The following is a 27,841-nucleotide window of genomic DNA, read 5'->3' as shown; positions in this document are numbered from 1 at the left end:
ACACATCCATAAGAGCCCAACAGCTCCAGAAGCATTGGAATATGTCAGGCTTTCAGAAATCAGCAAACTCTTCAGAGTGAAGCCAGATTTTCCAGTAATCTTGCAAATTATATTAGCCAGTGTAAATCCAAAGCAGGAACTTGCATGTATCTCCTCATGTTAAAGTCACATAGAAATGTCAGAGAGGTTTCTTGTACCAACTCTCCTAAAAGACACCAGAAAGCACATCCTCATTCCCTTTCCTTCTCTATTGGCTGTATTTGTGAGCAAGCCAAATGGTATAGAAAAGTCATTCTCACTATTTTAACAAGACATCTGCATACAGTTCCTTTCTTTCATTTTGTTTATTGAATACAAGCTGGCTTTTGTGTTGTCAAACACTCCTTTGGGGAAGCCCTAAAAAATTAAGAATCACCACCCTGTAAGTAGGCTGGTCGACAGAGTCAGTGGGAAGAGCTGTGTGAGCTGCCTTTCCCCTGTCCTCCCATCTGCACACATGGCACTGAGCAGACCCACAGAGATGACCAGATAAAGCCAAGGTCCTTTCACCAGGACAATTACTTTTTCCTACCTGCTGCTCTTTTCTTGAGCATTATGGGTAGAGCTTCCTTTTCAGCATCCAGATACAAGTGGAAAACAGCCACTTGCCAAGTACACTCACTGTGTAAACCCCCTATATGCATTACTCCTGTGGGCAAGAAGCTTCCCACTCGTCCTCCCCTGCAAGCCTCCCTGCCCCATGCATCCACTGCTTGAAATTAGAAGGCACAGTGAGCCCAGGAGCACCTACCAGCACCTGGATAGCCCACAGCATGGAGTTTGGCAGAGCCTCAATCATGGGAAATAATCTTCACAAAGTTTACCATGTTACAGAGACAGTTTTTACATTCTTTCTCCTCTGCACTTGTGCTTTGTAAAAGTAAAAAAATGGTCTCCCAAACCAGGAGTGCTACAGCTAGGAGCTTGGCTCCCCCTTTCTGATAATTGCTGACTCCCAGCTTTCAGTGCCAAACCCCAGCACACCGGCAGTGTGTCTTCTGCAAAAGCACCAGGCCCAATTCAGCAAGAGCCACTTGGACAAAAGTGTGAAGGTGCCACAGGTACAGAGTGTGGCAGCGGGAGGTTCATCCTGTCCTTTGAATCTGGAAACACTTTGAGCACTTAATCCTGTAGCACAGGACTTGAGGCCAATATCGGGTCCAGCCCCAAGTGCCTTGCCGGGTCACAGATTCCACACTGCATAATTGTCACTAGCCCTGGCTTTACATATGAAAACAGAGCACAGACCTTCCTTCCTATGAATATCAGCTTATTTTCCAGCTCAAAATTTCTTAACCAGAGGCCATCAGTTTCATTTCATTTTTAAGTAGGAAGAGAATGAAACAGGACTGAAAGCAGTGGTGGCTTTATGAGGAGGTGGTGGAGAAAAAAAAAAAAAGCCAGGAGTCCTTTTGATTAAAAGGTCAAAAAGGTCCTTTAAAGCCACTGAATCTGATGCCCAGAACAATTTGTCCCCTGGAATTCCACACTGAAATTGTTGATTAAAAAATATACATAATAAATAACATATATGTATTTATATATGTATTTATATACATATATATATGTATATATGTATATAATAAAATATAACTTCTCTTAGGGGGGATCCCAGGCTGCCTTTGTGTTAATGATCCTAGGATAACGCCACAGATAATTAAACGTGTTCAGCCAGCCAAAGAAAGGGAGCATTTTGTGAACAGCACCGAGCATTGCATTTTCCCTACTGACATGGAGATAACATTATACATTGCTGCCTCCAACAAACATGTGTTTCAAAAACCCATGTGTTAATCTGCATTTTTTTAGCTCTTATTATTAATTTTGCCTGAACCCATAACATCAGTACATTATGTTAAACAGTACTGAGAGGACAGACAGAATGAGAGAAGAATCAATGTTCTTTATCAATTTGACAGGGTGGCTTTACAGAGACAAGTCATACAATAATGTTAAGTATAAAAACAAATAATAAAGGTAATTGCAAGAGCGGTGGGGTGAAAGCAAGCAAGTCAGTCAGTTTGTTAAAACAGATCACAGATGAAAACCAAAATGTTGCCCATTTAGCCACAGCAACCCTGCAGTAGGAACTTGCAGTTAATTTGCATGTGAACAGTATTACACTTTTATTGCCTACACTCAGGTCAGCCATGAAATGCTGAAATCAGTTGTAACTAACAGACATTTATCACAGTCAGCTGTCATTAATGGCTTGCCAGATGTTGCTAGCAGAGCTTGCTCTACAGAAGACAGTGGTAATAAATACTTTATCACAGTGAAGGTGTAGTGCCTGTCATGTTGCATGCTGGGGACAGTCCTGCAGCTATTCAGGGCATCGGCTCCTTCTGCAGCTCAGAGCTCAGCCTGGAGGTTAACAGAGAAAGGGGGGTTGCATCTTCCTTGGTACCTGCACAAGTCACAACCAGTGTGGGTCATTACGCATTTCCTTGCTCTTTCTGAAGGTCTGTGAGTGAGATTATCTCTGTTGTATTGCATTATTATAACACTCTTATCCAGGCCTCCTGCCCAGTTTTTGTAAGCAGGTAAGCCCTACCTGCTCCTTCAGATCCTGTCCACGAAGAGAGGCCAGCTGTGGCTGGGGAAAGGAGTGCTTTTTCCATCTTCCTTTAGAGCTTCTGATCATTCCAGATTCTCTGGGAATGCTGATTTACAAACTCACTGCGCTCTTGGGTTTCAGAGGAAAGCAGTAAAGTGGGGACTATCTCGAGTCTGCTGACAGCCACAAACATGAGGCAGAAGGAAATGTTTGCTCTGCTGCTGCTCCCTGTTGCCTGCTTGGAGAAGCATCAGAAAAAAAAAAAAATGTTTCCAATGCAGCTTCATACACTGGCCTTTCAGAACCAAGTACCAACTGCACAAACTGCAGAAGGAGTAACAGCCCCAAAATAAAGGCTTTAGTCACCATTTCAGAGCTCAGTATCTGATGGAAAAAAAAAATATGTTTGTATACAGATAAGGAAGAGGTTCCTATGTGTCTCCCCCACTCTTCCTGAATACATATTCATTGCTTTGTATTCTACGTATCTCAAGTCCTCATTATTCGTTTCACACATGACTCCCACATATTCTGTGTAGATGGAAATAAATATGCATTTGCTAACACAAATAAGGTCCATATTGGGATATACGGGAGGTGTGAAAGTCAGAGACAAGCTCAAAATCTTAATCCGATCCTTAAAAAATTATACTAATAATGATAAAATGGTCAGACTAAACTGGTATATTTTTCACTCTTCTACCCACACATTATGTCTGGCTAATGCTAACTCTCAGCCACACTGACCTTTCCACAATTAATATTTCAAAGAACTTTTCTTCTAAAGCCTTTCTTTAAGCATCATCTTAGATGTGCCTGAAAATCACATCAAGACATATGCTATAAGATATTTTTATGGCAAATAGCTTATTTACAGGACAAATGATGTTTTAAGTATTCTAGCTTAAAATCTGTTTGTATGGGTCGAACTCACTAAATATTTTTCAACTACATATTTTTTTAACTTTTTTTCCCAAGCTGGAAAGTATAGCCATCATGTACAGAATCTGTACTATACTTGTAGGTTAGATTAATAAGGAAATGTGGGTGGCATTCCCAAGAGAGTTAGGAAAAGCTAATACCTTTCTTAGCCCTCCTTCACCCTTCCTCACTCCCAACACCTGTTGTAGGCACCAGTCAAAAAAAAAGCAAACAGCCCAAGTCCATATCCTGTGTTTGCTTCACTCAAAGGCAAATCCAAATCTCACCCCATATAATGGCCATGCATGTTTAACACTAAAAAAAATAAAATAAAAAAGAGAAATGTTTTATGAATGGCACCTGCCTTTACTCCTCCCTGCCCTATGACTTTTCAGAGCATTCAGTTATAAATACAAACTATTTCTATTTATAGGCAGGCAGACTAATTCATCAGATCCTACTTTTTATTTCCAAATATCGTGAAAAATATCCTATCCAAATCAATCTATGTACGTTTTCCTTTTATCAGTTCAGTCACCAATCTGAAAGACAGTTGTGTACAAAAATCATACTGTGAAGGCAAATGAGGATATATTTTCAAAGTCTGAAAAGAACTGATCAGATTGCTTCTGCATACTACCCATTAAAAGAGAGAACTGCTTTGAAATTTTGATTTTTGCCAAGAAGTTCTCTGTGTCCATCTTGCTCGCTGCTGGCTAATTACCACCTTTGTAGACAATCTACATGGTGATATCTCCTTGGAAACTAGCAAGTCTAGGAAAAAAATAAGTCTCTGTATTTGAACTCAGAAATCATTTTATAGCAATGAAGTAAGGTCCAATCACCTCTGATGTCAACTCATCATGGTATTTACATGTGCAGGAAAATCATCCAATCAGAACAGAAACAAAATATCTTTCTTAGCATCTGTCCACATCTTATGAACCACTCATTAACCTCAGAGTTTTGTCAATGACTTCAGAAAGAGAAATATATACATTATAGAGTTGGGAGAATAGAAGAAGTGCCCTACCATGCCAGGAAAGAAAGAACACATAAGCCTAGTGGTCCATTCCCCCAAAACTCCCACTGCAACCCCAACCCCTCTGTTAGTGCTCTCAGAGGCGGCATCCCTTACATACCCATGACAGTGCCCAGACATTTCATTCTGCCTGTCAACTTTCCCCCCACATCTCTGACATCCCAGGATCCTCGTTCCTTTCTGATACATCCACGTTCACTGATGTTCCCACATCAGCACACATACTGGGAAAGCAGAATCAGACCTCTGGGGAAGGTCTTTAAAGGTTTTTTTTTTAATTATTATTATTATTATTTCATTAAAAATGAATCCATGTGCACTTTTACGTGCCCTGACTGAAAGTCCTCTCCTGTAGCTGCTGTCCCTGTTGAGAAAGCCTGGCCACCTACAAAGCCATCAGTCACACCCTTTAGATCAGCCAGGTGAGCTCCCATTGCGCTTGAGCTGCTAGGGGACTCAGGCACCACAGTGGGCAGCTGAACCCCTGCATCATTCCTGGCAAAGCGTTACCCTTCTGCCGCTGGCCTCAGCCTCACAAATGGGCTTTGAGTTAGTTTTAAACAGAAGCAAAACAGAAACCTATCCAACACACAAGCTAATTTGTTTGCAAATGTGCCACTCATTTCATGCACAGAAAGCAGATCTGAAGCAGCCAAGCTCTATTTCTACCATCTCGGTTTTCCATTTAATTTTGGTTTTGGATGCACAAGAAGTGTGTTCTTGTTACCAGCCTATTCATTAATCAAAAGCTCTCTTCCGTGGGCTCAATACTTTTATTTACTGCACAGAAGCTCTTTTCTCTTAAAAAGGTCAGCTTCTTTTACAACTATTTCTTTAAATGAGTCCAACTACATGTACCTGACTACAAAAGACACAGAATTCACATTTTATCCCAACATATAGCTTCATGTAGTAGTTCTAACAAGAGCAACCTGTATTTCTGATGTCTATGAGCAAATCCCTGAAAGAAAGCTCATACATTTCATAGGCAAATTTTCTCCCTATACAAATCAGGGGATATACGAAAAGCAGAACAACTCTTTTCTCTCAAGACCTCTCAAAGCTATTAAAGCTTTGAATTATTTGTGCTCATGCTGAGCTTCACTAGCTTCAATAAAGATAGATGGGCTTTGCTAGCTGAAGGCTAATGTACCATCCAAAATGTCCACTATTTAAAAAATATAATACCAGTTCAGTCTTTTCTGGAAAGACCCATACATTCTGTGGAAAGAAAATTTAAATCCACACTAGGATTTTATTTTTGTATTAAACTATAAATTCAGCCATCCAGAATCAAATGCCATTAAGACTCCTTAATGGATTTGCAAAAACTGCATGTTGTGTTCTAGCCAGCTGGGACAACAGGAGAACCCAGCACTGTCAAATCTTTCTGTTTGTTCAGTAAGGTTCAAGTTACCCTCAAAGTACATTACTTTTAGAGAGTCATAACATGGAAGCAACCCTGGTGAATGATCAATAGCTTTCAGTCAGACTGGAAAAAAAAATATATATATATATATAAAAAATTAAGAACATAATAAAAAGTCTTTTAAGTATTTTTTAACAAAATGGAAAGGGGAAAAAAAGAAACAAAAACAAAAAGAAAACCTTTACCCAGACCAAAACTGGCATTACAAAATCTTCGATATAATCCCTCCATTTTGAGTTTATTTATTTAATCCTTCTTAACAACCTTATTTGTTGCCTAAAGCTAGGTAAAAAGTTACTGTGAAAAAGGAGTGAAAATCTGAATCCTAAAACTGTTGCTAAAATGCTCTTAGACTTCAATATTAATTTCACAAACAATATCACTGTTTTGAAACTCTGAAATTAGATGTTTTTTCCTTCACAAAATATTTTGGAAATTCCTGTTGGTTAAATTGAATTAATCTTACAAAATATTTTGGTGCTTATAGTTCCTTTTTGTTACCTACTTCCCTATATATATGTATATATATATATATATATATATAAAAGGATAATAGCAGTTATAGCAATTTTAAAGCAACTCCTTTGATTCTTTCTTTTCAAACAAGTTTATAGACCTTTGTACTTTATTATGTAGCTTAAAAGAAATAACATAGTAAATGGTAGTTTAGACACCACTGAATTGTTTATTTCAACATAAAGAGTTGCTATTTGTTGACATGGAAACATTTTTTGTGTGTTTTTGGCTTATATTTTCAGTCATGTTGGACCTGAGATTGTACTTGCCTGAATATGTTTTTAACAAATTCATATGTAGATGAGAGTAAAATATCCTGTACAGCTGTTTCACATTGCAGCAAGTGCATGTGGCTTTTCTTTCAAAATAAACAAAGGTAAGAAAAAGTCTCGATTGAAACTAAATATGTGTTCATTCAATCTTTTGTTCTGCTTCAATTAAATGACTTAAATAAAAAAAAAAAAAAGCATGAGTTGAGTCAGGTTTATTTTCTTGCACTACAGTTTTCTTTGGAGACAAAGCTATGGACTCTGATCTAAACAAATCTGTCACTGAACATGGAAAGTCCTTCTATCAAACATGGGCATTAGTCAGATCCAGGCCATGACTGCACTGTCTGAAAACAAAAGCATACGTCCCTTCTGGCTCCAAGCAGAGTTTTTGAAGATATTTCATAGGGAGATTGTGGGAAATAGCTATCTGAGAAAAATATATTTGACTGTGAAAGGGTAGTTTTAGGAGCACCATTTATTGTACCTCCCTCTCATACAGATTCTTTGGCATCTGATAGTGTGGTTAACTCAGTCTGTTTTCATGACACCAGTAGGAATTTAATATTCCTGAGACCTCCACATACTTCCAAATTTTGCTATGCTTACCTTTCAGAATCTAACTGAAGATCTATAGGAGATCTAAAAACTTAAATATCAGCTAAAGTTTCAAAAGTGACTGGGAGGAGGCCAGACAGAGGTGATTGGTAAGGATCATTTCCTTAGGAAATATAGTTAATGTACTATTCTGCACATACTGTTTCCAGGTTATCAAAATGCCACAACCTGAAACAAAACATTGATCCAGCTCAAATTATGAATTTTTTTCTTTAATTTCTTTTCCTAAATGTCTTTTTAAATGTCACTTCCAGCTTTATTTCTCTCTTTTTTTTTCTCTGCAGTCTATAAACTGCACAAAGTAGAAATGGGAAGTCAGTAGCAAGAAACTTGACATTTGTATTTCACTGCAAGTTCTTTTGGCAGAAAAAGTGGATGAAGCCACTGATGGTTGCATTATTTAGCTTACAGAAAACAGCCAGAGCCCCGGTATAAACCACGGTAAAAAATTGAAAGAACATGGCATCTGTTCAGATAAATTGAGTGATTGTAAGAGGGATAAGTGGCAGGCCCCCAGGATAGTTTTTGTGCAGCAGTATTTGTATGGAAGAGTTTGGGTTTATAAGTTATACCGTTTGTATGAACAATGTCATCTTAACCAACAGACAAGCTTCATACATAAACCAAGTAACCACCATGAGAGACAGCAGCAGTCACAAAAACCTTGTTTCCCTACCACCTATGAGAATAATCTTAGTAATTTTTTTCAAGTGTGCAAAAAAGTTAAATTAAAATCCTGTCTGATTTTTGTAAGGGAGGAATATTTTGCTCCTCTGAAACACGTTGCCTAGAAGCAGAAGCCACTGAAATCTTCCCTTGACTTGCAAAGAAGTTATAATGAAAGAAATCTCCATTACCAGATAAAAAGCAAAATAAGTTCTTGACTGTTTCACTTTTCCCACTCTTTCCAATACTTTTTGTAACTTCATCTAACAGTAATAGCAGAAGGAAAACCAATATACTTAGGCAATGTCTGTGACCTGGGGGCAGCCTGTTTGGGGTACAGCTGGATGTAAACTGAGGGGAAAAAGAGAACGTAATTTAAGAAAGGGAGTGTTTAACATTTTTTCTTTCTTCTTTTGAGATCTGGGGGACAAGGGGAGGGAATCAGTTATCTGTACTTCAAAGTCACTCTGTTCTCTGCAGTCCGTATTTCTTGGAAAAGCAGACATAGCAAGTGACAGTTCTTTCTAACACAAACATCTCATCTTCACTAATGGCTTTCTCACTGTTCTCCCAAACCCTTGCTTCTCTGGAAAGCTGCTGGTAGGCAAAATCAGCTGCAAAGTAGCAATCAATCCACTTTGTATCACAGCACACACACACACTGCTCACAGCACCAACACCACGTTGTCTCCCCAGCAGAAGGTTGCCTTGATCTAGGAAAAGTTTACTCAGTGTAGGTGATGTTTTGCAGAGGAAAGTTAAACACTCAATTTCGTTTCCAATCCTCTAAACCTAAGCTGATCAGATCCAAGATCTGGATCAATAACATAGTATCTTCTGCCTGTTTCTAGAGGAAAGTACTATAAATTCCTGCACTTGGTCTGCAAGCTTACTTCACTGCATAAGTTACTGACTTCAGTGGACTGGTACCGCATATTGATGGAATCAAGTTCTTCCTTTCTGACAAAAATACTCTTCTCCATTCTTCCTACGCCTTATACTTATGATAGTTCATTGATCAAAGAAAAGAGAGCTGTCAGGGTATGTCTGTGCAGCAGTCAATATTGTTCCAACACCTGCTGAAGAAGCTGTATGAATATTCAGGCACAGAGCTGTCTCAAGGTTTTTCAGCAATGCAGGAAAAAAAAAAAAACGTATACAGCTGTCCCAGGGATGAGGATTCGAGTAAAACCACTCTTACTTCAGGAACTGCAGGGGGAAAAAAAAAAAAAAAAAAAACTGTCTCTGATAGAGTTGGGAGAGAAAACTACAGGGAGAGGGAACTGCTGACTTCTCCTGTCAACAGGAAAGTGGGAAAACTGTTGGTTGCAATTCCTTCTGCAAGGGTCTATTTATCTCCACCCTAGTGACTTAACTGGGCAAATAGACTTTGACCAGTACAATAGCTGCCTGCCCTCGTTTCTAAACATTTAACATACTAGAATAGGCTCCAGATCCCTCATCTACTATGCTAAACAAAAGAAGGTCAGGAATTGTTCTGCAACCTTGCAAGCAAGGAGTATGGACCACCCATATCATGCTGCAGGGCACCTGGTCCTGAAGTCTATGTTGCACACCAAGGTTATGTGTTGCTTGAGGCAGATGATGGCATTAGGGTCTCTGGAGATGCTTGAGGCAGCAAAGCCTGCTTGGATAGAGTTGGACAATGAGAGTGAAAGAAGCCAAACGTGATACATTCTCACCTGTGCTATCTAATGGGAACAGTACCTGGCACATACTATCAAATCCCAAACCACTCCCGTGTATTGTCTCAGAGTACTATTGGCATGGCCTGAAGCCAATATGGGCAGCAGGCTAATATTTAGCAATATGCATAATCAGCACTGGACAGGCCAGCCAAGCTCCTATTCACACTTCAGCTTCCAGAAATAACCAGGAGAACTCCACAGATGTCAGTGACATTACAGTTGCAGAATTAGATGTGTCAATTATCTATACAAAATATCCAGCTGATCAGTTAATTTTTGTTTCTAGAATTTTCAGTTGGGAAAAAAAAATATGGAAAAAAATCATAAGAAGGGACTAATTCTCCCAATCTCTAATCAAAAACTTGAGAATTTTCTTTTTCAATGTATTCAGTAAGGAAAATACATGCAGCCCTCACAGAAATTCCTTGGAAGCTAAAAAAAATCAACAGCTAAGATGCAAAAGAGATGCTATAGATAAGATGAATAGATAAGATGAGATAGATAAGATGCTATAGATAAGATGAAGCCAGACTTCTCAGAAGTGCATCAGGAAAAACAAGGATCAATCTGCACAGGTTACAGCAAGGGGAACTCCAATAAGATACAAAGAAAAAATGTTTCCAATGTGAAGGATACAGCACTGGAATAGGGCCCAGAAAGGCTTTGGAAACTCCTATCCTTGACCTTGAGTACCATCATCCAACTTTGAAGATGGTCCAGTCTAGAGCATGGGTTTGGCCAAGAAACATTTAGAGGCGCATTCTGACCCAAAATGTTCTATGATTTCAAGACATTTTTTAAATTTTGTTATTCAATTTCCAGCAGTTAGACCATGTAAACACAAAGTTTTAAACTAACACTCAGGTCAATATACTTCCTTCATTCTTTCTCCTTTTCTTGGTACAAGTCACAGAAATGAAACTGTGAGTTCTTAGTAAATGTCTGAAGAACTACTGGAACTTACAAGTAAAAATTTTGGCATTAGCATATGTGATAGTAACTAGCTGAAATAGCTGTAGTTTAGTAAAAAGAAACTCTTCAGGGGGCACAACAGACAATGGCACTTTACAGAAATTCCGGGAGATATACATCTGAAGCAGAGGCATCAGAAGGGAAACATGTGGCCAGCTTTTGCAGCTATTAAGGCCTGTCAGCACTCTGAATCATTAATGATCCCTATTATCTCTACTACAACAGTTGTCAGTAGCTTTACCACGTGCAAACAGTAGAAATGAGACAAGGTCTCCTGTAGCCCAGTGGCATGATTCAGGGACACCTGCATTCCCTCTGCCACTGACCTTGCTCCACTGCTTGCAGCAGATGTGGTGATCACACGCATTTTCCAAGTGCACAGATGCTTTCTTTCTATGTTTCTCACCTTCTCAGAAGAGAGGGAACTTCTGAGGAGGCCATTCTCTGCATTGGCTATGGATGGGACAAGAACGCCGTAGCAAGAGAGACTGAGGTCTGATTTTTTTCAAAAGAGGTAGCGTACTCCTCTGACTTCTTTGTATGTTGCTATGAATATGTGGCATGCCAGAGTCTCTGATTTTAATGCCAGCCTTGCACACTCATCATGAGCAGCCATCTTGATTGTGCCTTCCTTGTAGCTTTCCAGTGTCTACTTTTCCATTGGTACACAAGTGGGAAGGGTAGCCATGAAAAGATAGTGAGCACGAGATAAAGATGATAGACCATCTGCTACACAGAATCAGAGGGAGTTTTAAGTTGAACATATAGTTAATGACAAACATGACTTGCACTGTCCAGGGGAATTTGATGAATAAGAGCATGGCATAAGCCATACTGTATCTGTGATATCAGCAATAACCCACAGATATGCTAAACCTGCTCAAAATAATGGCACTGAGACTGCACTGAACTGGGCCCCCAGAAAACACCCTGGATTGGCTCTAGTCACTACATATGTAAGGGGGTCAATGGCCAGCATATATGCTGAAGTCAAAAACAATAGGTAATTTGTGTAGGTCCACACACTTTTAGGGAAAACCTCACATAGTCCAGAACTCCAGCTTGAGATTTTCTGGAAGTCAAAAGTCTCGTAAAAATGATGTATAACTAGACTAATCAGACAAGAGCAAAGGCAAACAGGATTTTCTTCTAGGAGAATAAGGAGCAGCAAACTCTCCTTATACTAGAAATCTATTTTTAATGCTAGGCATTTGCACAAGAGATGAGTCTGAATTAACATTGAGTCCAAGCACTCAGAATTCAGGTAGTAAACAAGTTTCGTAATCCAGTTTGAGGTTCCTAGCTTAAAGAAAGGCAAATGATGTTGATAATTAACTGTCTCCACACATCTTTGCAGGTTCAGAATCTGTAGCCTTTTTATACTTAACCACACACATAACACAGCCTAGTATGTTTGGCTTGCCTGTGCTTTAAATGAAGCTACATGTAGCAAAGCAGATGTAAAAACAGCATTCTGGAGCCTTTAGTGGTAAATTTTATGTCAAAATTCATTAGAAACAAATATAAAAACTACAAGGTCAAATGATTACCAAAAATGGAATCATGTTTTTTAAATTCACGTATCAGCATCGTTTTTCATCCTCCATAATAAAAAGGTCAAGAATTAGAAATTCATGAAAATGTTCGTACTATGGAGAGGCAAAGTGTTACTCAGACTGATTTTTTTTGCAACTCTACAGGCTTAAAAGAAATGAAAATAGTAGAAATTTATTTCTACTGAGTTGGGTAAGAAGGCATTAATGAAGCAGGTAGCGTGAAAAAACAAGGTGTCATCTTTACAGCCACTTTTCTAATTATAAATATACTTCAATTTGCATTTATTTTCTAGTGAAAATTGCAGCTGAAATAAATTTAAATCATACTCATGCTCTCTCTGAATTTATATTTATGATCCTACGGGTGCAAATAAGTAATTTGGCACTTGAAGAAATTTGGCAAGTCAGTGTTTATTGAATAGTTCAACATTTTAAAATGAGAAATAGACAATGTTCCCAGCTGAGTGAATAGGCAATCTTTCATTGATTTCTACAGCACAGAACCAGATCCTAATTTATTTCTTTTTCAGAGGAAAATCTGCATTTTTGATAATGACTGCTTACAATTGTTAGCTGATTACAAAAGGCTCCTATTTTTTTTTTCTGTAAATAAGTCTTTCTGTCCTCATATCAAGTGGTGATACAGTGTCTCACAGTACAGATTACCTGCTTTCACTGAGAGGGATACAGCCTGAGTTCATCAAATAAGCAAATCCCCCTCTATTCCAAGAATATCTGTTCTTGTGCCCTCGATGCTCATCAGACTGAGATTCTACAAAGCTCTTAAATGGTGACTAAAACAAACCAGAGATCAGGCAAAACATTTCAAAAGCTCCCTCTCTGCTTCCTCTGTCTGACTTCTTGCATCACATGCAAGAAAAGAAACAAAAAGTCCTAGGCTTAGACCAGAGTATTGAACATAGTGGAAAATCTCCTGTAGTGTGCAATAGTATGTATGACTTCTCTTGGTGCCAAAGACTAATGGCCTTCCAGAGACAATGGGGAACAGTAATATCCACCTGGTACTGTCAATATTCCATAGGTGAGCTCAGTGTCAGGAAATCTTGTGATCACAGCAAATGAGAGGTGAACACTGAAGACTATTCACAAAAGGCAAGCTTGGACCTTATCAATGCAAACATCTGCTTAATTTAAAAGTTCCACTTGTCCTATCAGGAAAGTGAGGAACAACTTGCAGACAGAAATCACAGTCAAAACTACATCTGCACAACATTTGTATCTGTGTGATAAAGTCCATGAGAATAGTTTGTAGGTCGTAAATGATTTTTTTTTCATTAGAGATTTTTTAATAAATTTGCACACAAACAGTTTACAACTATGCTAGAAGAAATAAAATTAGTCTACTCAATTGCAGTGAAACTGTCACTGAACTGCCTATATCAGCTTCTATTGCAAAATGGTCAGTTACAATTTGTAATATTCTCTGTTGAAACATCTAATTATTTTGTAGGACATCCTACAGTCAAAATAAGCTATGAGCATTAAATTTAGATGAGTATGCTCTTTGCATGATTCCTTTTGGTTTGCGCTTATACAATATCATGACAAGATCTCTGAAGGACTACCAAAACACAAAAAGTTACATTGCTGATTATAAAACGATTACTTAACGATTATAGTAATATGTTGTGTTCACAGCCACGAAGGTCATGAAAGCATAAGTACAGCTCATAGTTTGTTGTTGACACTGGATTCATGTCCTTCCACAGACTCTAAATAAAAATATGTGATTGGAAACATTGGATTGTGCCTTTCCAAGGCTGTCATAGAATAGACAAGGCTGGAACACTATCACTGGTTGCATTTTTACTAGAAAATAGAACACTCCTTAGCACTGCCTGTATGGTAAAATTCCCAGGAAAACCCCTGCTGTGGTTTTGTGTACTGAGTACACACAGTTCCTTGCTGCATTTCAGGTATTAGCATGGGACATGGACCATTCACAATGAGCAGACTAAATAAGCCTACCCTACTTTGAAAACAATGGGAGAGAAATAGTACAAATTTGGGCTGTACCACCACATTTAGCCTCCATGTTAAAGAATAAGCCTGGGCACATTTAATTAACTGATATAGACACAGCCAGTATGTACTGCTATGATGAAACACAAGTGGACTATTCAGGGACATATTTCAGAGAAGTCCTTCTTGTTATTTGCTGGAAAAATAAAACAAATCACTGAAATCTCACATGTGTTTCATGTATTTGCCTGAGAGACCCACTGGAACAGATATTTTGAACAGAGTATATGCTAAATTAGCATGGTATTGATACCTGGCCATTGTGGTGTTCAGACAAACATAATATTTACTGGGAGAGGGGGAAGTGTTCAAAAGTACCTTTTTTTTTTTCTGTGCAGATTAATAATGTGTATATATTTTTGTCAAGAAGAAAAATGGAGAGAGTAAAAATAGCTCTCAAGTGAGATAGCTGCTATTCACTCCCTTGTTCCTGGAACCGTGACAGCCATTATATAACCAAAAAGAAAATTAAATGAAATAAACAGCATAAGCTAATTGGGTTTATATCAAGTAAAAATATAATTAGTCAAAGCATTTTGTGGCAAAGGCTCCCTCAATATGTGGCAGTTCCTCAGCCTCACTGGTGAACAGGGATCGTGCCATGTGTTTAAAACTTATTCATCAAGCATTTCCATGGAAACATACAGATGCACATTCCTTGGATCACTTACTTCAGGATTTGCTGCTCCCGTGGTTCACTCTGGAATGAGAACTCTGACCACCCAGTGATGGGCTGTAGTTCTGACCTAGAAACCTCCCCATACAGGTGTTTTTGGGGTCTCATCATAGAGGCATTTGGGTGAGGGAAAGAGTAAAAAGGCATCTTACACAAGGAAAAAAAAAAAAAAAGGAATTTAAAAATTAGTCTTAATTTTTCCTCTCAGAGACAGCCTGAGAGTTGAGAAGTGGCAGCACTGGAAAGAGCCTGAAGAGTTTACAAAATGGCCAAATGCCTCCAGGGAGATTACAATGTCTGCAAGACTGTTAGGTAGATGATATACTGAGAGAGACTTAGGTTAAATGAAGTCACTGGGTTTGGTTGTTAGCTGTCCTTTTATGTATACAGGCAGGATCCATCTCTGGTGCCACCTCTCAAGTCTGAGGAAAATTCCCAGATTTTAGGAGACCCCTTACAGTGACAGTGGCAGCCCACCAACATGTGCTAGGAGCACAGCAGCTCCTTGCTTCAGCTACAAAACCTATGGCTGCTTGAGAAAACATGGCCCTTAGCTCTGTCACTCATCTCATGTACCATAAAAGGCAGGTAATGCTGGTTATGATGCACATGGGTTTCATCAGCACAAAGCATTTGGAAAGCATGAGAAAAATTTGTTGTCTGAATAAAACATGCTTCATTGCTAGTAAGTACTTCTGTAAGAAATAAACACCTTATGCAAAGCAGGTTAGATGGGTGCAGCATATGACCGGAAGGCATCCCTGGGATGGGTACATCCCTTCAAATTTCTCCTGATGCCACTAGTAAAATCAGCACCTGTTTCCCCTCCCAGGCCTGTTAAGGTTTTTAATACACTTAGGTCTAGGCTATAGTTGCCTTTAGTATCAGGTACAGACTCAAAGACAACAGGGGACACCTGCACCTTGCTTGTCTCTGTGCTCACACCAGCCTCTAACAGTGAGGGGAAAGCAAAATATTCAAAATGCCTGAACCATAATGGACCACATTAAACCAGCTTTACTCATCTAACATACATAGCATTAAAGCTTAAAAAGCCAGAGCCTTTGTAGGCTGTTCATGAGTATTTCAGGAGTTTGTTACTGCAGCGATGTGATAGCTCCTGTGGACTGAAATTTCCTTAGGCACAATAGAGTTAAGTATAAAGTGTGAAGCCCTAACTTCAAATTTTCCGGCTTTGGCTTAAGTCTGCCTCACAAGGTTCCTTTAATGCCTTTTCGTTGTGTTTATTTCGTCATACATTATACAGCATTAGTGATAATCCAAGTAGGCACACTGTCACCAACTGGGATAAGTTTCCAGAACTGACTGGTTTGGGACATGACTTCAAGTGCTGCCACTACAATCAGCCAAAATAATGCTATCTTAAGACACAGTGGCAAACTGAACAAGTGGCAGAGGATGGAGTATACAGTCTTAAAACACAGAATTGCTACCAGGTTCCATGCTACTGTCAGCTTCTATGCCTTTCTTTTAACACAGGCTATGGGGCTGAACAGAGGCTTGGCTGTCACTGGAGCAGGCCAGGAAAAAAGACAACCAGTCTACAGCCTTTTTTTTTTTTTTCTTTTTTGCCTCTTTTTTTTTTTTTCCTTTTTTTTTTCTGTGTGCTTCAGTCACCCCTAAAACTTTACAGGAACGTGTGATCTACCTCCACAGGGATAAATCTGCACATCTTGAAAAAGCTACAGATACTATGAGACTCCACAGACAGTCTGCTACATAATACTTGCTGTGAAGAGTGAGAGACCAAAACAATGTTCGAGTCATACTGACCCACCAAGAGCAGCCCCCTGAGCAAGTCCCCTCTTTGGATAAGAGTCCAGGCCTTCCCCAGTAGATCGTCCACATGAAAGGGTTTGGGTCTACTGCGCAGGACAGTGCAAAGTAGAGACACCCAAGCCTATCGGGTGCCAGAAACGTGACCACTGAGTCAGGACGGAGCTTTGGTGGATTTATGCATTCATTTCCCAGCAGGGCCAAAGGTGGTCAGAGCCAACAGGAGCTCAGGGAGATGAGGCACTTCCCCAAACCAAGATGCTTGTGCCTGGCTCTCTGCTTGAGAGTCATCACCTGTAGCAGGACTGGGCAGCCCACTGCAGAGCCTGCACAGAAGTTAGCACAGGATGTAACTGTAAACAGTGGCTATTGCAGGGTGCATAGACATCATGCATGTCAACATCTTGATTGTTGAGCAAGGGCATCTCCATAAACTGGTAGTACAGTATCACATCAGTGTCATTTTGTTCAGAGCTAGGCATCCAGGCAGAGTAAGGAGGAGCCTTTTCCTTTCCCAGCCTGACAATAGAACAATAGCTATCCAGAAGGGAGAAAATTAAGAGTTCAAGAGCAGAAATTCCCACAGAAATGAGCCCCAGAGTGCAGAAGGGTTTCCAGTAAAAAGACAACAATTACCCAAGACCTCACCAGGTCCTCGTCTTCAAGCAAAATGCATTTGATTAGACCACTTTCCTCCTCAGTAAACTCTTCTCTCTTGTACATAAACATAACTTCATAAACTAATGAAGCCATTTATCTCAAAATGCTGGGAAGCAAAAAGAAAAAAGGCAGTTACTGTTGTTTCTGGGTTTTATATTCTTGTAAGATACATACTGGGGAACACTCTGTAGGCCCATGTCATTAGAGAAAAAGGTACACTTGAATTAAAGGCCACAAGCATACTGAATTCAAATGAAATCATGTTCTGAAGTACTGTATGTTTTACATTACTGGGAGAAGGACACACAGTTCTCTGTCTCGGTATCAGCAAGACACTGATTTTCTGAAGAAATGTGCTTGAACTGGTCTTGGTATATATTGCACCAAAGCCCACCTTTCCTTCAACAGGAATAGGACTAGCTCTTGCTGAAAAAATGTTTGTGGTTACTGGTTTTTTTTGTTTCTTTGTTTGTTTGTTTTTTGGTTTGTTTTGTTTGTTTGTTTTTGTTTTGTTTTGTTTTGTTTTGTTTGAAAATCCTTAAACTTATTTAATACTTTCCCCACAGCAATGCAATTGGTAGAAAAAATACCTCAACAGTTGCTCATTTGCTCTGCTTATCTTGACTGAAACCCTCAAGCAAATCCATTTCCTCATTTCTATCTACTGTCTCCCAGATATTTCTTGGTGCATAAAAAAGCTCATTTATTAAACTATAAGGGGGATAAGGGGAACAAAGATTTATTAGAACACATCTTGCATAATTTAAATATGTGTGTAGATATACACACTGTAGGATGACCTCATAGATAGGAAAGAAGAGCATTCTCCTTCAGAGTATTTCTATTTAGCAATAAATTGAGGATGCTTAACATCATTTGACTTATGCATTTCGCATCTAATAGGTGACCAAAGAACTAGGATGATAATTTTATTTATTCATAGTGGTATCGTGTTGGTAATACAGGAAGAAGTTTTTTGTTAATTTAGATAAATAATAAGAAAAATAATGTCTGCCTTTTTCTTGTTTGTTTGTTTTTAATGGCAGCTAACGTACTGGAAGAAGACTCAATGGAGCAGGACATAGAGAGCCCTGTCACTATTCATCAGCCAAAGTTACCCAAACAAGCTAGAGAGGATCTGCCAAAAAATCTAAACAAAGAATGTGCCAAGAGAAAAATCCAGAGGTATGTTAGGAAAGATGGGAAATGCAACGTCCACCATGGGAATGTCAGAGAGACTTACCGTTACTTGACTGACATCTTCACTACTTTAGTCGATCTGAAGTGGAGGTTCAACCTGTTGATTTTTGTCATGGTTTACACAGTGACCTGGCTCTTCTTTGGAATGATCTGGTGGCTAATCGCCTACGTGCGAGGAGATATGGATCATATAGGGGACAGCACGTGGACCCCATGTGTCAGCAACCTCAATGGGTTTGTCTCAGCCTTTTTATTCTCAATCGAGACAGAAACCACCATTGGGTATGGTTACCGGGTCATCACGGACAAGTGTCCCGAGGGAATTATTCTGCTTTTAGTTCAGTCTGTTTTAGGTTCTATCGTCAACGCTTTCATGGTTGGCTGCATGTTTGTGAAAATATCCCAACCCAAGAAGAGGGCAGAAACCTTGGTTTTTTCTACAAATGCAGTTATTTCCATGCGGGATGGAAAGCTGTGTCTGATGTTCCGAGTAGGAGACCTTAGGAATTCACACATTGTAGAGGCATCAATACGAGCCAAGTTGATCAAATCCAAACAGACAAAGGAGGGGGAATTTATACCACTCAACCAGACAGATATCAACGTAGGTTATTACACAGGGGATGATCGTCTCTTTTTGGTTTCACCACTGATCATCAGCCATGAAATTAACCAGCAGAGTCCTTTCTGGGAGATTTCCAAAGCCCAGTTGCCCAAAGAGGAGCTAGAAATTGTTGTAATCCTAGAAGGAATGGTGGAGGCAACAGGTAACATTTCTTATACTTTGTGTAAGGTAAATGCTTTAATTTTAGAAAGGAAAATCAGTGGTTTTGCTTCACTTTAAAGGAATCACTTCAACAGTCATTACATTTGCAAAAGGCATCAGTTATCTGGTTAGCATCAAAATTAAAAGCATGCCCAGTTTAATTGTCTGTTCCATCTTGCCTAATGAAATTAGTGTTGTTTCTGCTCTGTTTGGAAAATGGGATAGCATTTCTCATTTTCTAAATTTTTCACAGCATGTCACCCAGTTATTTCTCATTCTATTGCAGGAGCAACTCAACCACTAGGACCGTGTGGGATAAAATGCTTTAGAAAAAAAATATATCATTACAAAACTCTGTTTATGATTAACATGGAAGTACCATAGTTCCTGCTGCTTCCAATCACCCATGGGTAACTGCAGAATAACTGCCTGCCACATGAAATTCCTAGTTTGTTTGGATCCAGTCAGAAGTGATAATGTGTTCAGTTTTCTCTTTTTGCTTGTTTGTTTGCTTGTTTTTGTTTTAACTTTTAACTTGGGGCTTGTTTCACTTCAGTTCACAAAAGATCTCTCTGATTTTGTATTTCACTGAGGCCCCCTACACACTGCAGAAGTGTACAGAACACTTAAAGCTGGTACATACAAATAAGGCATATTATGTCACCAAAGTCTTGTAGGGAGGCTGTTTGGTCATTAACTGCCATTATACAGCAGAACATCAGGTGTCAGTCTACGCAGAGAAAATAATGCTTGGAATTCACAGTAATGGACAAGCAATGTTTCTTCTTTGCATTAAAGCCAGAATAGTAGGAGGATGCTTTCTCTCAAACTGCTGTACCTACTGCAGTCAGAGTGCTGATTTAGGAGCTGCAGGGATGTTTTTCCTGTTAATGACAGCATCAATCTCTGAATTGAGTAAACATAAACAATACAAGGGAATGGTGATTAGGAAATGAAGAAATAATATGCTTGAGGAGGAGGAAATACTGAGTAGAGAAATAGAACTAGATTTGCCATTTTCCTCCACTACTGTAACAAAAGCTAGGAAAGTTTAAGGATGCAGATTACACTTCTCTGACAGAAGTATGACCTTCCTAACCCTGACTCATGTTTTGCAACTGGAGACAGGAAATAAAGAGCAGTCTCTTACCAGAACATGTGTGTGTGTTTCACACATCTATTATGTGGTGTCAGAAGAAAACTGCATTTGTCACCATATAATAAACGTGTGAGACAAAAATGGAGAAAAAAAAAAATGAAAGGAACTTGGCAGAGAATCTGAAGCAGTAAATGTAAAGCTTCCACATTTTCCAGGAAATAGGTGGCACTGAAGAGAAATCAAAGAGATGAAATGTTTACTGTTTCTGATACATGCAGTAGGCACAAAGGTCTGCATCACCTTTGGATGAGAAGATGAGAAAACTGCTGTTTTTTAGCTGAAACATTCTGAAATTTCTGTACTACAGTCAAACGAACTTGACATCCCAAAGAATGGTAGATATTTCCAGGTTTACTGAACAACGCTTTCCAGAAAAATGATTGTCAAGTAGTAGAAGTATAAAAGGCATCTCACTGAAAATACATATAAGATCAAAAGACTTCTGCAGTGTATCCAATGTAGCCATACTCACTTAAGCCTTGGAGTTTTTCGCTATTTCACCCTCCCACCCCTACCTCCTATTGACCTCTGCATAATCACACAGACCTCTATGCCCTCCTTTGATGCTCTGATACTCACCCCCATCTTCCACTCAGTCATTAACAGTTTTCACTGAAGAAAGTTACCTCTCAGATCGCTTGAACTGGCAAAGCTATGCTAAAATTCTAGAAGTCTGGAAGAAGCCCATAGTAATAAAGAGACTGGACACAATGGTTTGAAAACCTGTTGAAAACAGGTTTCAGAAACACCAGGGTAAAGGTGTTACTCTGCAGCTGGATAGGCAGCTACATTTGCCATTCTCAGCTGCTGCATTTTGTTCTATTTGGGTCATCTCTTTAACATGCATATAACATGAAATATGAGGGAAGGGTGCCGTATAATGCCCCTTAACTGTGGCATCACGAAGACTAATGTCATAATTGTTAGTACATTTTCTAAAACATGTTTGTGTGGTAGTTACTTGTGTTTTTCCACATGATTGTGTTACTTTTGCTGAAGGTGCAACCAGGCCAACATTCCACCAAAACTCAACACTTTCATTTTTTATCTTTACAAATATTTTCCATTTACACATGCAAACAGTGAAAGCAAATTTTGGCCATCATATATTCACTTTTCCTTCTTACACCAAATGTAGAGAGAGAGCAGCAGGAGACGTTGCTTATTGCAGCAATCTCCAACCCTGTAGAGCAAGCAACATACTACACATCACACCTTCCAACACTTCTCAAAGTCATAGGATATAGAAATATTAAAGCTAAAGTTAAGAATCTGCGACCTTAGCTATAGCAATATCATTCAGTATTGTTTTACATGGGACAAACACAGCTGGATATCATTATCTTACGCTATTCATCAGAAAAGTCACTATTATTTTTTTTCATTTGGTTGGTGACCAATTCTGATCAAGTGAAAATAATCCTTTCTCGGTTTTCAGAGCTTCCCCACTCTGGCAACATTTATCTCTTTAATGAGTAATGAAGTAACATAGTGCAAAATGCTAAGTATAAATATTTGCTATTATTTTTATTAATTATTGTTATTATTCTGTTTAAAGTTTTACTGAGCAAGTGATATCATTTTATCCTTATATAATAGTTTTCACCTTAAGGGATCCAAAAGCACAGCTACACCTAGTATGAAACACAAGTGCTTATGTAGTGTCATGTAAACTCTCCACTACATGTTACGACAGGAAATGAAGAATAATGCATCTTATGAAAGGAAATTGAAATAATTAACCAAACCAAAATTTAGAAGAAAGATCAAATCAAGGACTCCTTAATTTCCCTTGGAGGCATCACCATACTTTCTGAGATGTTCTGAGAAATGGAGTAGATATGTTTCTACCAAGGCAGATATCAAAATATTAGCCCAGGGAAAATACACCTTCACTATTCACATTCAATGTACCATGAAGATTCCTCTGAGGGCAGAAGCTTCACCAAGGTACTTCCAGCAAGACATGATGTCAGTCTGACTCCTTCATACCATATCAACAAGAACTCAAAACAACACTGGTTTTAAAAACATGGGTCCTTTCAATATGCAGTTTTCCTTATTTGTTTACAACCTTCAAAAACATCCCTCTGGGTTCAGAGGATAATACTGTTGCAAATATTTACTCCTGTGGCTTTCCTGATACTGACACGTATCTCTCAAATGCACAAAAATAATAATAATAATAATATCAATGGGTGAGTGTTTCTGGTCTTGTTCTGTAGTGCTCACAGCTAACACGTTATTACAGCCCCCACCACAGAGTATTGGTGGCTCAGCTGAAGATGCAGCACCTCACACTTCTCATTTTGGAGGGCCATGCTACTTTATGAGATGAGGTCAGCTCTGCACAGCCCAGCACTGTGAAGTACATCAGGTAGCTGTGAAGAAAATGACAAGCCTTCAGGATTGGGGAAAAAAGGTACAACCAAATGTCACCATATCTAAAGGACATATCTGTTATTTCCAGCTTTCACAGCCCCTGTTCCGTTTCCTACTATGCTAACAGCAGGTAGAGTGCAAGTGAGATGCAAGAATCAATACTAACTCTGCAAGAACTAAAATAACATCTAGCTTTAATAGGGAAGTGGTTTCTGAGGCACTTTTGCTTCTTTTAGTGTCAGAATACAGCTGTGGCATTGAAACAACAAGACTCTGGCATCCCTCCCCTTCTTATGGGAGAGCTGCAACACTAAATGCAAATCTACTAACAGGAAAGAATATGACTGAAACACCAATCTCAGTACAGCAGTATTGGAAATTTACCATTTAAAATATTTGGTTTATATGTAAATATCATTACTGCTTTCATGCTATTTTCTAGAGATAAATGAAGAGATTTGCTAGACTATGTAGGTAGGTTTATTGTAATGGAATTTGAGTAAATTATTTTTCTTCTTGGATCCACCAAAAATAAATAAATAAATAAATAAGGCTTAAATAAATAAATAAATAAATAAATAAGGCTTAAAGATACTGAAACCTGTCACCCCTAAGCAGCATGCACAAAAGCTTGGATTTGAAGAATTTATTTATTTGTCTCAAATTTTAAAAAGAAATCTACAAATAACATGTTTTATGATAATTTAACAGCTGCTTCCTAACAACAGGCTTGACACTGTTAAGCCTTTTAAGCTTAAGTGAAATCTATTTCTGAGGGAGGTCTTGTGAACACTAAAAAAAAAAAAAAAAAAAAAAAAAAAAAAAAAAAGAACCATTTGAAAAGAATTAAATGAGACTTTCAAAGGTGTAATTCCAATATACATAGAAAAAAAAAAGAAAGAAAGTAAAAAAAAAAAAGAAAAGGACATGGGAAGTCCTTTGAATCTGGGGAGCTGAAATTGGAAAGCGAGATATGTGAGATGAGAGAAACCAAGAGGCACAGAGAGAAAGAGAAACTCAGGGAGAGGGATTTTCCAAAAAAAAAAAAAAAAGAGAGAGGAGAATCCCAAACAGCCAGTAGCCTTGGTGGTAATGCAGTTCCTGACTTGTAAACAACATGGTTCAAATCCCTCCTCTAAAGCTGCACTAAATTACAGAAAAGAACCTTTTTCAACTCAGGAAAGTAACATTTTTAAAGTAACAACAAGAATTCAAAGTACTCTAACCAGCAAGACCCTCAAACTTGGTGAAGTTGTGCCTGGCCAGTAGGGTGCACTAGATGACACTCTGGGGATTCCCTCTGACTAAAAATAAAAACATGAAAAATGAAACAGTATCTGAGAAAGAAAGAAAAATCAACACATTTATAACTGTCAAAAAAAAAAAAGCTACAAAACTGGGCATATAACTTTAGGTTTGTATGGCTAATTCTACAAATAAACTTACAATAGGGTGCATTTATAATTCTGACACATAGGCAGCTTGAGAGCAGTATCTGCAGAATGGCTTATAGATACATAAACAAACACACTTGCCAGCTGTGGAAAATGTGTGTGGAAAGCATTAGATGGCTATTTATATATTAAATGATGTTATCAACTAGAAAAACATTGTATAAAGCTGTTCCTGCTCTTCATTATAGTCCCTTTGACTGACTGATTTATTGTCTTTTCGCTTTCACCTTAATGAATTGCCATATTTATCCCTTATCCTTGCCCAATCCTAACAAATACCTCCCTTTGATATGTATGTCAGCAGTTCCAGCCTTTCAAAACATCTCAGCAGACTTTGCTCTCTCTCCAAATAAGCCTTGCTCGGGTTACAGTTTTTCACCAGAATTTTTTATTGCTCTTCAAAGAAGAGATGTTTACACTCTAAAATTACTTCTTAAGGGTATGTAGATGAAAGTAGAAAAGGAATCAGTATTTCTCACACCCAAGGGTTTCTGCAAGGTAACTGGTGAAAGTAGATTAGATCATTGTGCTCCAGATGTGACAAATGTACATTGACTGAAATGTAATTTAAACAGGGTTAGGAATAAATGACTTCTATTCTAAGCTGGATCATCACCATCTCAGGAATGAGAATACAATAGCTCTCCAGTTCTTAGGGTTTTTTTTCCTTCTGTCTTAACATTTCTTGGTGCTAGGTGCTAGGCTTAGACATCTAGGTTCAGCTCGTCCTATATCCCATTTCCCTAGTATTTGCCAGCAATCTCTTTCTCTTACAGTCCTTGCTCTCCTTATTTTTTCTTTTTTTTTTCTTGATTATAAAACAGTTCATTGTTATTAATTTTAACACAGAAAATGAGGTTGTTAGCATAAGTGGTCATGAGCTGGAGCTCCAAATGTCCGCAAAGAAGACCACTCCAATTTCATTGTGAAGTTTCTTTCAGGAAGCTTCCTCTAAAGACGGAAAAAATTAAACCATTTGTTGAAGGGGACCATAAGACCTAAATGGAGCAGTTACAATTTCACAGTACTAGTTTAAAAAAAAATGCAACATGGTAAGAAGTCAAGGAGTTAAGTTCATGAGAAAAGATATGCGCTAATTTTGAGCATTTCAACTACAATTTTGGAGTGAGTGTCTATATCACTTTCAGGGAAGGCAGGGAAAAGGAATTACACATTTTGTTTAACAGCTTTATCCTCTGAATAATGTTGTACTATGCAAACATTTTACACGGTGTTTGATAATAGCCTATTATCCTTCCTTCATACCTTTCTCAACAGTTAGTTGCTCAACTCATCACAACAGCAGCTACTTCATCACCCCTAAACCTTTAGATATAGTATTCAGATTCAAGCAGTAAATCATCTGCTGACAAATAAGATCCCTAAAAGATGGGTTTGAGATCCTTCTTGATGATGATGATGATAATGATGATGATGATTGATGATGATGATGATAATTCCTTGTAGCAAATTAGATATTTTTTTAAAATTTGTTTTGAATACAAATCAAACTTTCAGCAGAAGAGTTTCATTTTGCACATTGTGCCCTTGCAAACTGTGTTAGGTCAATCTGGACACAGAGAAAGGGCACTTCCAAGTTCTGTGCATGCTTCCATAGACCTCCACAATCAGCATTGCACCTTTCCTAGCACAGTGGCAAGCAGAGATAGATATCCACAATTTTATCTGTGCTCACCATTCCTACTTAAGTATGGGTCTACACATTATCCTTTGCAATGCTCATGATCTCCAAGGCCAGAGGAATCACCGGAACACAAAGCTGTGGTGTAACACTGGCCATGCTATTGCATCCCTAGCAGAAGGGCAGCAAAGCTTCAAGCAACAGTGTTTTTCAGCTGTTTATTAGAGAAGCAAGGCACTTGCAAAGAAGGTGCTGTAGATGTCCTTTGGTCTCTAGACCCAACTCAGATACCAAGAAATGATTGTGTATTACCTGAGGGACCAAGAAAGCAGAAGATGAGCTGCACATCAAGGTGGTTGGTGTCCTCCATGTTCACACAATCTCCACCACAAAAATATCCAATTTGCAAAATAAAAGCGATGATGCTAGACAAAGGGCACAGTGGCCATTTATCCAGGTCAGAGGACTCCCAAGGCTGAATTAGTTCACTGAGCATTTTTTCCCTTGCTTCCAAAGTGGAGACATGATTTCTGAGCACTCCTGAGAAGTGCTTCAGGACAATAAAGAGCCTTTTGCATTTCTGAGTGCATTTAAATATAGAGGCTATTTATTAATCTGTGCTTGTTCATATTCTCTATTTGGTCTTGGAACAGTGTAAATGAAGGGTCAACACGAAGCAGCTGATTTGGAAAAGAAAAAGTGAAACAATCATTTCTATAATTTGGGAGTTTTATTTTTGATCATCTCAGGTAGTTATCAACCTGGACAGGAAGGCTGCTGAGCACCATGATGAATTTCCAGGCACACACTGATTTGAGTCAGTGCGGTGTCTCACCCCTGGAACTTTTGCTGGAATGAATTCATTCTTTCATGTTGATTACCTTGTTCTCTTGTGTTTGATCTCCAGATATGAAGCATACTTAAGTAGTCTGCAGTTCAAAACCTTGAAAAATATTTTTGGCAAAATCTGTTCTTGCCCATATCTCTAAAAGATCTTTTCACTTTTCCCTTTGGTGTCTATTTACTTCTACATGTATAATATTGTTTCCTCCTGTTCTGTCTCACTGAATTGTAACAAAGGATAAACATGCTACATTACACTTCTTGATAGCAGTAAGACCTCTTGAAATTTACAGATATTTATATCAATTTCTGATGAATGTGAGCAGATAGGTTATTCACCTTCAACAGAAAGTTTTCATAAAATTGAGTACAGCAGTAACTGTAAAGTCAAAAGTGACCTAAAAGATTGAAGAGTGAGCAAGGAAGGCTTTTTTTTTCAAAATTCCAAATCAACATCTGACATTAAAAAGAACAAGTCTACGGATTGCAGTTAACCCCAATGGCTACATAAAGTACACAAAAAAGACAGAGAACACTTATGAGTATATGCTTTATATCCTAGAAAGCTGTTGCCACGACTAAAAACTCCATTTATGGCATAGCTTCTGCATATCCTGAGGCCACAATATAAAAGTCCACAAGGGACAGAAACAAACCATGCAGAATCTCAGGTGATCTCAGAGGTCTCAACTATGGCATTTCAGGAAGAATTAAGCACATGTTTGGACGCACTGGAGTGTTCTGGCTGTTTTTCAACACCTTGACACTACAAAGCAGACAAGCTCCAGTTTAACCATGCATCCAAAGGGGGGTCAGAGAGCTGCTTGTCTGTGTCACAGAAGATGAGCAAACTATGATGGTTTTACCTAGCTGGGAAGCTGAGATCCACCACAACCGCTCTCTCTCTCCCCTTCCTCGAAGGGAA

The 27,841-nt window shown here is 38.6% G+C and overlaps 1 protein-coding gene across 2 annotated transcripts in view; it reads left to right on the top strand.

Annotated features, from left to right (window-relative positions):
• Positions 1-27,841, top strand: part of KCNJ6 (potassium inwardly rectifying channel subfamily J member 6) — a 163,298-nt gene that overhangs the window by 97,656 nt on the left and 37,801 nt on the right. For both annotated transcript variants that reach the window (XM_040577507.1, XM_040577496.1), the window contains one exon: positions 18,517-19,437. In XM_040577507.1, coding sequence (XP_040433441.1) covers positions 18,540-19,437 — 898 coding nt within the window. In that variant the 5' untranslated portion in view covers positions 18,517-18,539. The remainder of the gene's footprint in view (positions 1-18,516; positions 19,438-27,841) is intronic.

The sequence above is a fragment of the Cygnus olor genome, chromosome 1, assembly GCF_009769625.2.
Source record: "Cygnus olor isolate bCygOlo1 chromosome 1, bCygOlo1.pri.v2, whole genome shotgun sequence".
In the NCBI taxonomy this organism is placed as follows: Eukaryota; Metazoa; Chordata; class Aves; order Anseriformes; family Anatidae; genus Cygnus; species Cygnus olor.
The sequence above is the reverse complement of the archived record's forward strand: the minus strand, read 5'-3'. Positions and strand labels throughout refer to the sequence as shown.